At 41.8% G+C, this 12,068-nt stretch overlaps 1 protein-coding gene across 3 annotated transcripts in view; it reads left to right on the forward strand.

Moving 5' to 3' along the window:
- The window catches only part of cltcl1 (clathrin, heavy chain-like 1), a 30,747-nt gene that overhangs the window by 1,106 nt on the left and 17,573 nt on the right, over positions 1 to 12,068 (forward strand). For all 3 annotated transcript variants that reach the window (XM_063488723.1, XM_063488724.1, XM_063488725.1), the window contains exons 2-8: positions 6,536 to 6,743; positions 8,352 to 8,620; positions 10,308 to 10,469; positions 10,672 to 10,785; positions 10,875 to 11,048; positions 11,256 to 11,453; positions 11,782 to 11,982. In XM_063488723.1, coding sequence (XP_063344793.1) covers positions 6,536 to 6,743; positions 8,352 to 8,620; positions 10,308 to 10,469; positions 10,672 to 10,785; positions 10,875 to 11,048; positions 11,256 to 11,453; positions 11,782 to 11,982 — 1,326 coding nt within the window. The remainder of the gene's footprint in view (positions 1 to 6,535; positions 6,744 to 8,351; positions 8,621 to 10,307; positions 10,470 to 10,671; positions 10,786 to 10,874; positions 11,049 to 11,255; positions 11,454 to 11,781; positions 11,983 to 12,068) is intronic.

The following is a 12,068-nucleotide window of genomic DNA, read 5'->3' on the forward strand; positions in this document are numbered from 1 at the left end:
TTTTTTTTTTTTTTTTTTTTTTTATCTTAGGGAGCATCTGTACAGCTTCAAAGCAATCTGCATCAATATATCAGAGGAACTCAAGCCCCATAGACTCTGATCTTGGTGGAGAAAACACACGCGGGCGCACACACACAACACACACACAACACAAATGCCCTTTTACAATCTGTGACAAGAAAAGAAAACAAGCAGCCAGTGATTTAGTCGTCTGCGGGGGAACAATTTGCACTATGGCCCCCTTTTTTTCCACTGCTATGGACTTTTAATCGCTGTCCCGTAGCAGCCCCAGTGCTTGGTGTCTTGCAGCCAGAAGAGAAACTTTGTGACGCACCCCTCCACCTCCCCTGGTCTGTAGCCTGTTGTTATGGTAACAGCAGGCAGTGAAATGGCCTTTCACTAGAAAAAAATAAAAGCTCAGAGTCCCAACCCCCCTTCTCTCTCCCTCTGCTCCCTTCCTCTGGCCAGTAGCCCCACTTTCTCAGCCAAAGATCCTTTATCCACCAAAAAACTGCCAGCCAAAAGAGCCTGCAGCCTAGCAGGCTCCTCTCCTCACTGACAGGAGTGGTACACTGCTGCTCACTGATGGAGCACAGTGCAGTACCTGGCAATGTCTGGTTATTAGTCCACATTGCTCACAACAGCACAGACCTTTCCCTTTATACATGTCTTAAGAAAATCAGGCCTTAAGACGGTGATAAGCAGCCCGCAGCTTTATGTTTCACCTCTACCGTGAAATCCCAGCTCTGCTACAGTCGTATCTCCCTGTGAGTCTAGGTGGCTCCAGCAGAGTGAAAAATGCTTGGAATTTGCAAACCCAGGACTTTGGGCCTCAAGTTGTTTAGCTTTTTCTTTTTTTTTTCCTTGGCCTGGTATTTACAGCTCAGTGTCTGCAGTCTGGGCCGAGGTTCATGAGTGTAACATGGATTTAGATTTGTGATGAGGTACCAGCTTGTTGAGCTAGCACTTGCATAATATACAGAGTACAGTAAATGCCATAATATCCTGACTATTCTACTTAAAACTGTTTTTTAAAATGGGCCTGATTATGCTTTTTCTCATCTTCTGTCACGCATATACTATTTAAATGCTGATAACATGGCACAAGTTTCAAAAGAGGTCTGCGAATGTGCAGCTCCACCCACCTACTGTTCAAACCTTCAACCAGATGAATGTTGAGATAAATGAGCATTAAAAAAATCGCTTTAATGTTCCTCTGTTTAGTGCAGACATATAAGATGAAGGACTGGGTTTCCTGTAGTGTTAATGCCAGCTATAGATTACCTGTCTAACCTCACACTGTCACTAAGCTGTGGGGTAAATTCTCTTTACTTTGCTTTATGATTCTAGAACCATACTGTGCATGAGAATGGCAGAATCTGTCGTTAAATCATTGCAGTAATTGGTGGATCAGAGTTGGGTTCTGTGGATTATGATGGAGACAAAAATGAGGGACTGAGAATGGTCTGGTGAATTATGAAGGCGAGAGTCATTTACAGCTTTTGTGGCTCTGCTGCTGGCTGTCGGTGCAGCAGCCTACGTACTGTAGCAGCTTGTGTAAGTGCAAAGATTTCCTGCAGCTCTGAAGTGCCTGAAAATTGTCCTGTCTAGCTGAGTCGGGAGAAGTGAACCTGCTGTATTTGTACTAATGAAATGACGCCACCACGTCAAACCACCGGATGTGTTTGATAGACAACTGAGGTAAGCAGGCCCCGTTTAAGCCTGGCAAATTGCATCAGGATAGGAAGCAGGATGACAGAACAGTCTAAGCGAGTCTAACAGGACACATCTGTGACCGCAGCAGTGGCTGGCAGGGACAAGGCTGAGTGTCTGTGTTCAGTCACCGGAATTCGATCATGAATGCATTGAAAGAGCAGTCATCCAACACATACAACACTCACATTGTGTCTTTCTGTAATTTCAAATGGGTCGTGAACTTTGAAATTTGGATTAACTACAAGTGCGGATTGTTCTACAATCCACACTAGAATCGGAGATAAATATCTGTGTGTTTATTCTGACTTGGAAGTTAGAATATTAATAGAATCCATTGCTACTTTAAGGTGTTCATGATCACCATAGCTATATACTTTAGGTTTATTTATATAGGGACAATTCACACTAACACTTTTCTCAAGGCACTTGAGAAAATTGAGAGAAAATCCCAACAATCTGATGATCCCACATGAGCAAGCACTTGGCGACTGCAGGAAGGAAGAACTCCCTGATAACAGGAAGAAACCCTGTGGTAGACCATGGGTCAAGAAGCGTGCGACTGGTTTTGGGGGGGAGAGATGGAGAGACCAAGACAAAACACAAACTCTGATTTCCTAAAATAAAGGCTACGAGCTTTGCGAGCAAATTCCGCTCCCCCCCCCTCCCCTGCATTCTTCGATTTATTTAAAAAAAAAAAAAAAAGTGCTTGTGTAATCTCTTCATGAGCCCAAAACCATCAGCTGCTGATTCAACGTGTCAGTGCCTCAGCAAGATGTCCACCCAGCCTATGACTCACCAAATACCGTCAATGCTGCTTCATCAGTGAAGATCTCCTGCCTTTTGTTACTGCGGTATTAACGTATTAATGCGTTGTTTTTATTGTCTCATGTGTGCAGCGAAGATTGCTTAGAGGAGTCTGCAGTGTATCACTGGTTAGTATTTAAATGGATCACTGGAGACAGTAGGTTGAAGCTGAAGTGGGTTTTTAGTCTGGCATATTCGACTAAGAATCAGCTGGGGGGGAGTGTTCTTACAGCGAGCCAGTCTCTCCACCCTGAATCGTACTGTAAAATGCCAGAGGCCTGTGTTACTGGAACTAGAATCAACATACCTTCCTACCTCTTGGCCATTGTTCTTCATTTCTCGTAAGAGGCACATACATCACTCTGACTTCTCTTATTTACAATGGTTCGCTCCCTCTCTTCGTTGCCAACAGGATATTGGTCAGTGTCTTGAGCTCCTCCTTTCACTCCCAACCTTATCTTTTCCTCCGTTATCTTTATCGTAACTTCCCTTCCCTCTGCTTCCAGAGATAGTTTTGGCAGTCTTGAAGAGCTGCAGCATATGGCTCCATTCCTCCCCCAGGGCTTTTCTGTGGCCTTTACAAGATGCCTTAAACAATGAAAATATTATTATTCTCGCCCTTTATTATTTAATCATTGGGACAATAAACATAAAAAAATGCCAACTGCATAATTAATTAATTTATTTATTCTCTGGCTTAAAGAAATTGTTCCACGGTTAAGCAGCACTTGAATATTGATCTTTAATGAAATATTTGTCTCTTTATCATAAACTGCAACATGCTTCAGTTAAAAGTTGATTCTGTAATGTTGTGAAAGGGGAATTATGTTAATTTACAGCTCCATATTTTTATTCTTGGACTTTCCTTGGACATTGGCACAACCCCAAAGGTGATCCTTTGCATGAAACAAGCTGCTTTAACTCCGTTTCTCTACCTTTTAAGCAGCTTTCTTATGATTGGCTGTCTCAAACAGAATGTATCTGGCTGTGGTTTGGGTTGCATTAACTGTTTAAGAATTACAGCCATTTTCATACATAGTGCCCAGTTTTCAGAGGCTGAATTTGTGCCTGATTAAGTGAGGTCAGTTTCCTCATTATTAGATGACAAATTAGGCACACAAGTGTTGAACTTTCATTTAGTTGCTTTTCACTGGAACTGTTAATATGAAGTCCAAAGAGATGTTGATAAAACCAAAATAAGCCTATCAGAAACTGTTACGGCCCCTGGCCTTGGATGAAGTGAGGCTGCCTGCTTTATGCAAATTCGAGTGTGGCAACACGATTTGCTGCACAAAGTTTTACGATTGGACATCGTAAAACTTCAGGACAAATCAACAATCTGGTACATTCTTAAAAAGAATGAATGCACTGACCACCTCAAGAATTTCACAACATCTAACCAAGTCATGAGCACTCTCAAGGTGATAGACGTATCATTGTTAAGATTTACAATCAAAAGATGTCTTCATGAATGGAAATACAGGGTTTACAAAAAGGTGCAAAACACTGGTTACGCTTGAGAACATGAAAATGAAACCAAGATGAACTTGTACCACAATGATGGGAAGAGAAAAGTATGGAGAATGAGGAGTCATACCTCATTTTCTATCAAACATGAGGATGGAGGCATTGTTATGGCATGGGCATGTATGGTTAGCAGTGGAACTGGGTTACTAGATGATGTGACTGCTGATAGAAACAGCAGGAGGAATTGTGAAGTGTATAGGGATATACTCTCTGCTCACATTCATTCAAATGCAGCAAAACTGATTGGATGATACTTCATGGTGCAGATGGATAATGACCTGAAGCATATTGCAAAAGCAACCCAAGAGTTTCTCAAGGCAAAGAAATATGAAATTCTTCTTCAGTGACCAAGTCAGGCGCCCCATCTCAACCCAGCAGAGCAGATTTTCAGTTGTTAAATACAAAACTGAAGGTAGAAAGATCCTCAAAGAAGAAGCAACTGAAGGTGGCTGCTGTAAAGGCCTGGCAGAGCATTTTAAGGGAAGAAACTGAATTTTGTGGTCTGCATCAGTTCTGTCTTTTGATTGGTCACAGGACTGTAGGTCTTGCAAACAACAACAAAATCTAAAAAGAAGCCAAAAAACTAATAATAACTGTGTTTGGTGATAACTGCATGTGCCCCCCCCCCCCCCCCCCCCCCCCCCCCCAAAAGTGACTAACCACTGTACACAAGAAAATACTGGTAAGTGTAACCTATGCTAAAGTTAGCACCTGGTATAAGTGAAAATCTAAAAACATTTTGGATATAATTAATTAAGGAAAATTCTATTTTTCTTTGGAAGCAGCCCCTCTGATCACCCCAGGCTGAACACTGCTGCATCCTTCCTGTTTTGGAGATGACATGATTTAAATGGCTCAGCGGTCATGATTTGTTTTCCTGCTCTATCAGCCAACTGCGAGATAGTACAGTCCTTGTGATGAGCGTAAGGATTCCTTTCCGCTTGCCTCAGACTGCATAATGCAGTCAGTTCAGTCATCAGAGGGAGAGTGCATGTTTCTGTCTGTCCTCTCAGTTCAGTTAGTTTGACAATGTGTGCAGTAATTCCTCTATTCAACCAAACTGGACTTTTTCATGTTTGTTAGTTTTGAGGCAGCGCAAGTTTGTGTGTTGTGTTTTCGGACTTGTTCTCATTAGGTGTGCTTTATTAAAATATTCTAATGTGTTCTTGGTTGTAGTGAATCTTTTGGGTTTTTCTTTTTTAGTGTTAATTAAACTTTATTTACAGCTAGCTGCTTAAAATGATGATTAAATACACTGTCAAGGTCCAGTCGAGCTTTAATAAAATTAAGTAGTAGAGATGTGAGATGTAATGATAAGTACAATGACAGCATTACTATTTATATCATTACTATTTATTTATACCCCCCCCCCCCCCCCCCCCAAAAAAAAAAAAAAAAAGCTAAAATACAGCTCTGTTTAGTTAACATCCAGCCGTGTGCCCACGCTTGTCCCCTGGCTCCATGTACCACCGACCAGACCTCCTGTATGGGAAAACGACCTTTAAGAGTATCCCTGGAAAACTTGAGCAGACCTGCTGCTATTTTAATCAAGTCCATGTTATGATCCATCGCTCACTACTTTTTCTTCCCCTAAAAAGCAAATGGCAGCTGCTCCCACATATATTTTCTCACCACATTTTAAGTTGTTGCAACAAAAGCATAGTATTAAAGCAGGAATATTGTGCTTGTGGCTGAGTTTTGTTTTCACAGCCCCAATTCTGTAAAAGTGGGATGCTGTGTAAAAATGAAAATAAAGAGAATGAAATGCAATTCTGTTTTATAGCTTTATGTGTCACCTTATGCATATCTCTCACAAACTGGCAGCAGCTGTTCGCCTGTGAATGAGGATGGGCTCACTGACCAATAATAAATTTTTAATTACTTTTATTACAAAATGTACTATACTGTGTATACTATGTATACTAAATATACACACAAAATGTACGTCTGCCAACTGAATGCAATTTTCTCTTATCATCTATGATACAGTCTATAATAATTAATGTACTACAGTGTATTTGCATTTATATAGGCCTTTTCTAGTCTTACCGACCACTCAAAGTACTTTAAACTACAATTTCCAGTTAATTAACAGTGCTTACTAAAAAGTGTTGGGGAGTTTTCAGGGGACAGGTTCCTGCTCATCTAGATGAAACGGGTAGCAAACAAACACGTCATATATACCACTAGCTACAGCTCTGTCATCTGGTATACTTCTGATATATCATTAGCTCCTACCCTTTTTGTTTTTGTGTATATGTGAAGACATGTCTGTGGTCGTACCCCTAAAGAAAACGTTCTTTAAATGTGATTGCATCTGTGTTATCATTTTTATAAACTGTTTAGCCACTTCCTGAAAATGTACTTGTATCTGTTTCCAGCTACTGACTAGCTTACTGACCGTTATATGATACTCCACCACTGTAAAATGGGTTAACATAATTAAGCTAAAGGTTCTCACTTTTATTTCCTCAAAACTGTTTTTTAGCTGCAGAACCTGGGCGTAAACCCAGCCAACATTGGGTTCAGCTATCTGACGATGGAGTCGGACAAGTTCATCTGCATCCGTGAGAAGGTGGGCGAGCAGAACCAGGTGGTGATTGTGGACATGTCCGATCCCACCAACCCAATCAGGAGACCAATTTCTGCCGACAGTGCCATCATGAACCCCGCCAGCAAAGTCATCGCCCTCAAAGGTATGATGATGACTCATATAGAAATGACACAACACATTTAGGCAGCAGTGGCCAATAGATGAGAAATACTGTATTGTTCTGAGACAAAAGAAAAAGTCAAAACTGTTGGCTTTATTACTGGTGGCCCTATATTAAGCGCAAAGTATTTTATTATTGTTTAAAGTCCCAGAATGAAGTCTGCATGGCCTCTGCACTGTTTATTTGCTTCTAGTTTTAACAGATTTAGCCGTTTACTAGAAATGCTGTGGGAAAGCCACAGCAAAGATTAATGCCTGTCAATGTTGTAAATATGCCGAGTGCACTCACATCTATTACCCGAGTGTAGTAAATTGGTTGTGAAAATTGATCGCCTGTCACTGAAACTAACCCTTAGAGCACAAACACAAGCACTGATCAGGATGATTTGCTTATAATGCTTCTCTCTCTCCCTCCTCCCCCTCCCTCCCTCCTCCTTCTAAGGACAGTATTTCCTGTTTGCCCCTTTCCTTATGGTCTATCTTTTTCTTCTCATTCTTACCTGATTGACACTTTGCTTTTTCTCCTTTGCTTTCTGTCATTTCTCAGATGGTGAGTTGCTTTCCGTCTGTCTACCCGTCTGGCACACTGTTGTGATGATACACTGGCCATGTCTCTCTCATAAAAGCTATCCCCTGTATCCCTTTTAACTATTCACATCTATTTCGACCACTGATCAATCAAAACACATACGGCTACAAGAGAGGCACCTCAATATCACACGCACACCCACACCCCAGCCTAATCTTCTGGCACATGCCCTACTTTTATGAGAATTGCACATGTGTTAGCATGACTTGTATGCTGGTAGATGTGTATGTGTGGTATGCATCATCAGATGTTATACAGTGAGAGGAGCTGGGGCACTCTTTGTGCACCTTTGCTCGCCTCTGTGAGCGTGTGCCAGCAGCCGTAATCAATGTTCAGATCTTTCCTTCCTGCACATAAGGGATGCCATTTATGTATCGTAAAGGCTGTGTGCGTGCTGATGGCAGTTTGCAAGTTTGTACAGCAGCTCTAGTACTTACATGAGTCATGCATTACATCACCTGTTTGTTTTTCATTAAGTATTTTGGGTAAATGGAGGTTGTATCTGTGTTTAGTCAATTGTGACATTTTCAAAAGCTGCCGTCTGCTTTCTGTAGCTGCGGGTCAGGTCACTCAGTAAAGAGTGGTGCTTCCCTGGCTTCCGAACAATATCGAGCAGTTCAGATATAATTTTTATTTGCTCTTTATTTCTGACACGAGTTTTGAATACTTGTGTCAGAAATCTCCCTCGGTTCCCCATTACAGTGGTGCTCACAGCACGGAACAGTAGTTACATTAAAGAAAATCATCAAGTCTTGGCAGAAACTAGGTCTTCGCCACTCGAAATAATCAAAAGAACAAGCTATTAAAACTTTTCCTCTCTGAATAAATAGTTCCAATTAAAAGTAGCTCTATTTATTTTCTAACTATTTCGAGGCAGACATGTTCATCTGCGGGTCTGTGTGTTACTCAGAACAGCTATTTAATTTGTTGTTTGGAGTTATTTGATGACTTCTTTCTCGCCTGTTTCGTCTCACGTCTCTCTGTTTCTTTACCGAACCTCAGCTGCCAAGACGCTGCAGATCTTCAATATTGAGATGAAGAGTAAGATGAAGGCTCACACCATGTCAGAGGAGGTCATGTTCTGGAAGTGGATCTCTGTAAACACCGTGGCCTTGGTGACAGATACTGCCGTCTATCACTGGAGCATGGAGGGGGATTCCCAACCAACCAAAGTATTCGATCGGCACGCCAGTCTGGCCGGATGTCAGATCATTAACTACAGAACTGACGAACAACAGAAGTGGTTACTGCTGATAGGGATTTCTGCACAGGTATGAAAGCACAGATGATATAAACATTTTCTGTGAAAGGAATATTTATCTCTCAGATCCCTGTTTATAGCCTTATTGGACAAAAGATCACACAAAGAACACATTATCTGAGGTCAACCTTTGTTCTCTTCACTGGGCTGGAAGGTTTTGGCTGTATGCAGGTAAACACTGGAAAGCAAAAGAATTTTTTTTGCCACACTAAGTTTTGAAACCTTTAGCTATTGTGCGACAGTGAATTAGCTTTAAAAAAAAATCTGCATTCCTAACCAATGACTGGATCATCTACTGTCTACAGGAACCAATAAACTTGGAACCTCATCACTTCCCAGATTTGTTGTTTGCTCACTGAAGGGGAGGATAAAGAGATCAAGCTGTTATGCCATTGTATTATGCCAATAAGGGTGTATAATGTCATAAGAAAAACACAATTTAGTGTCCACGAACACATAAAAGACACTTTCTGAGAACAGTGGCATGAAATTCTAACAATTAAGCTTCCCAGAAATTTCTGCTGTAACCAGCCTCGCAGCATTTTATCCTTCTCTTACACAAAGAGTCGGATGTTTTTGGGGTTTTTTGGCTGTAAGCCGGACTTGTTCCCTGTGGGCTCTTTGTCACAGAATTTCTAGGAGTAGCCGAAGCTTCCACTTTGGTAGCCTCATGATCGTGTCTCTGCCTTTTGTGGATCTTGTGGTTCTGTTGGCTTCATCAGGTGGTGGCCTACAGATTGCATTTGAGTGGTTCACAGCCAAATGGGAAGCAGAATTGATGATAATTAGCACCTCTAGCTCTGAGGCCATGCTTTGCAGCTGGAAAAGGGTAGAGTGCCTATTCCAGGTCAGAGTTGCTGTCCCAAGTGAAGGAGTCTAAGTATCTCTGAGTCTTATTCACAAATGAGGGGAGAGGGGAGCAGGAGACTGACAGATGGATTGGTGCCGCATGCGCAGTGATGAGGATGCTATACCGGTCTGTTGTGGTAAACAGAGCTGAATGTAAAAGTGAAGCATTTACCAGTTGATCGTCTCTACCCTCAGCTATGGTCGCAAGCTTTGGGTAATAACTGAAGAATACAAGAAATACGTTTTGTCTGAAGGATCAAGCTGAGGTGGTTCTGGTATCAGACTAGGATACTTCCTGTCCTCTGCTGGGCAAGGTGTTCTGGACATGTCTTAGTGGGAGGAGGTCAAAGAGTAGGACACACTGCAAAGATGACATCTCTTTGCTCGCCTGAATGAGATGGAGGAGGCGGTTGGGGAGAGGGAGGTCTGGGCTTCTCTGCTTAGGTTGCTGCACCCTGTGACCTGGCCCTCAATAGGTGAAAGAAAAATGGATGGACAGATGTCTTCTTTGCTGACTTGCTGAATCTCAATAAGAAAATCAATATGTCTGTGATACACCACTCTTTTTCTGTTTTTCTAAAGGAGTCTGGATCTAGAGGAGTATGTCAAAGTATGACAACATGCATACATATTTCAAAGTGAACTTGTTTTATATGTATATCTAAATCAAAGAAGCAAACAGTTTGTTTACCCATATCTAACCAAATGCACAGATAATACCTACCATTTGTTCATATACACATACAAACACACTGCCTGAATTTAAACCTGTATCTTTGATCCTTAATGACTTGAACATATCAATTTTTCCCCCCACCCCTTTTTTTTTCTTTTTCCTTGTCCTCCAGCAAAACCGTGTGGTCGGAGCAATGCAGCTGTACTCCGTTGACAGGAAAGTGTCCCAGCCCATCGAGGGCCATGCTGCTGCCTTCGGGGAGTTCAAAGTGGAGGGAAATACCAAACCTTCCACTCTCTTCTGTTTTGCTGTGCGCTCACAGGCTGGGGGAAAGGTGAAGGCCATTCGAATGTACTCATGATGCTATCAGTGTTTTTAGCTGCTGAGCAAACTGCTTTGAAGTGCCTTGAAAGAGTAATATTTATGTTAGAATCCTATGAAATAACTTTTAAAAGTTTATTAATGTACAAATCCTCAACTCTGATGTTCTTTTTGGTCTCATTTGCTTTGCTGTTGTCTTGGTTTACTTCTACCAGTTACACATCATCGAAGTTGGTCAGCCAGCTGCAGGAAACCAGCCATTTGCTAAGAAAGCTGTGGATGTGTTTTTCCCACCAGAGGCCCAGACAGACTTTCCTGTTGCTATGCAGGTAAAGAAAATTAGGCTTCTTCTACTGTACTCTGCTCACCACATTATGGGTCACTCCTGAATGTTTCTCTTTCTAATTATTCTCCTCAGATTGGTAGTAAGCATGGTGTAATATACTTGATCACAAAGTATGGTTACATTCACCTGTACGACCTGGAGTCTGGAGTGTGTATTTACATGAACCGAATCAGTGCTGAGACCATCTTTGTAACTGCTCCTCACGAAGCCACGTCGGGAATCATTGGTGTCAATAAGAAGGGACAGGTGAGAAGCAAACGGACAGTGAGTGTGTGCAAAACAAATTCCCAAGTGAAATGTTTATTCATAGTGGATAATTTGACTGTGATTTTTTGGCTAGCTATGCTTGGCAGACATTCTTAAGAAACTGGACTGTTAACTGGACACATTTCTTAAGTTTAGTTATTTTTACTGTGCAGTTCTTAAATATTATCTGTTCCTTTTTTATTATAGGTTTTGTCAGTATGTGTGGAAGAGGAGAACATTGTAAACTATGCCACCAACGTGCTGCAGAACCCTGATCTCGCCCTGAGGATAGCTGTCAGGTCAAACCTTGCTGGGGCAGAGGAGCTTTTTGCCAGGAAGTTCAACACTCTGTTTGCCCAGGGAAGTTACTCAGAGGCTGCGAAGGTTGCTGCATCAGCACCCAAGGTACGCCTGTCTCTGCTGCCGTTTTGTCATTCTTGCCTATGCTAATATGAACCAGGTGTGGGTGAGAACTGCACAAGGAGTCTTGCATTTGCACAGAATCAAATTGTCAAATATTTTTCTGTTGGTGCTTAAAACTATGACAGTTACACACACTGCGATTCAGCACTGGAAAAACGAAACCCAAAAAGAATCCCGTATATGTTCATGTGAAAACACGGCAATAAACATGAAGTTCTCCTTCAAAACATTTCATGGAATCTGCTTTTGTTTTGTTTTTTACTCTATGACTAATAATTCCTTCATTCTTTGATGTCTTTCCTCGCCTCAGGGTATCCTGCGAACAGCAGAAACCATCCGCAAGTTTCAGAGCGTCCCGGCCCAGCCGGGTCAAGCCTCTCCACTGCTGCAGTATTTTGGTATTCTTCTGGACCAGGGCCAGCTCAACAAATTTGAGTCTCTGGAGCTGTGCAGGCCTGTCTTGCAACAGGGCCGCAAGCAACTACTGGAGAAATGGCTGAAAGAGGACAAGGTACAACTGGAGGATTAAAGAAATGAGGCAGATTTGTAGATATACATTTATTTTATTTATTTTACAGTGACCGGTGTAAGTGAAGT

This window comes from Pelmatolapia mariae, linkage group LG12 (assembly GCF_036321145.2).
Source record: "Pelmatolapia mariae isolate MD_Pm_ZW linkage group LG12, Pm_UMD_F_2, whole genome shotgun sequence".
In the NCBI taxonomy this organism is placed as follows: Eukaryota; Metazoa; Chordata; class Actinopteri; order Cichliformes; family Cichlidae; genus Pelmatolapia; species Pelmatolapia mariae.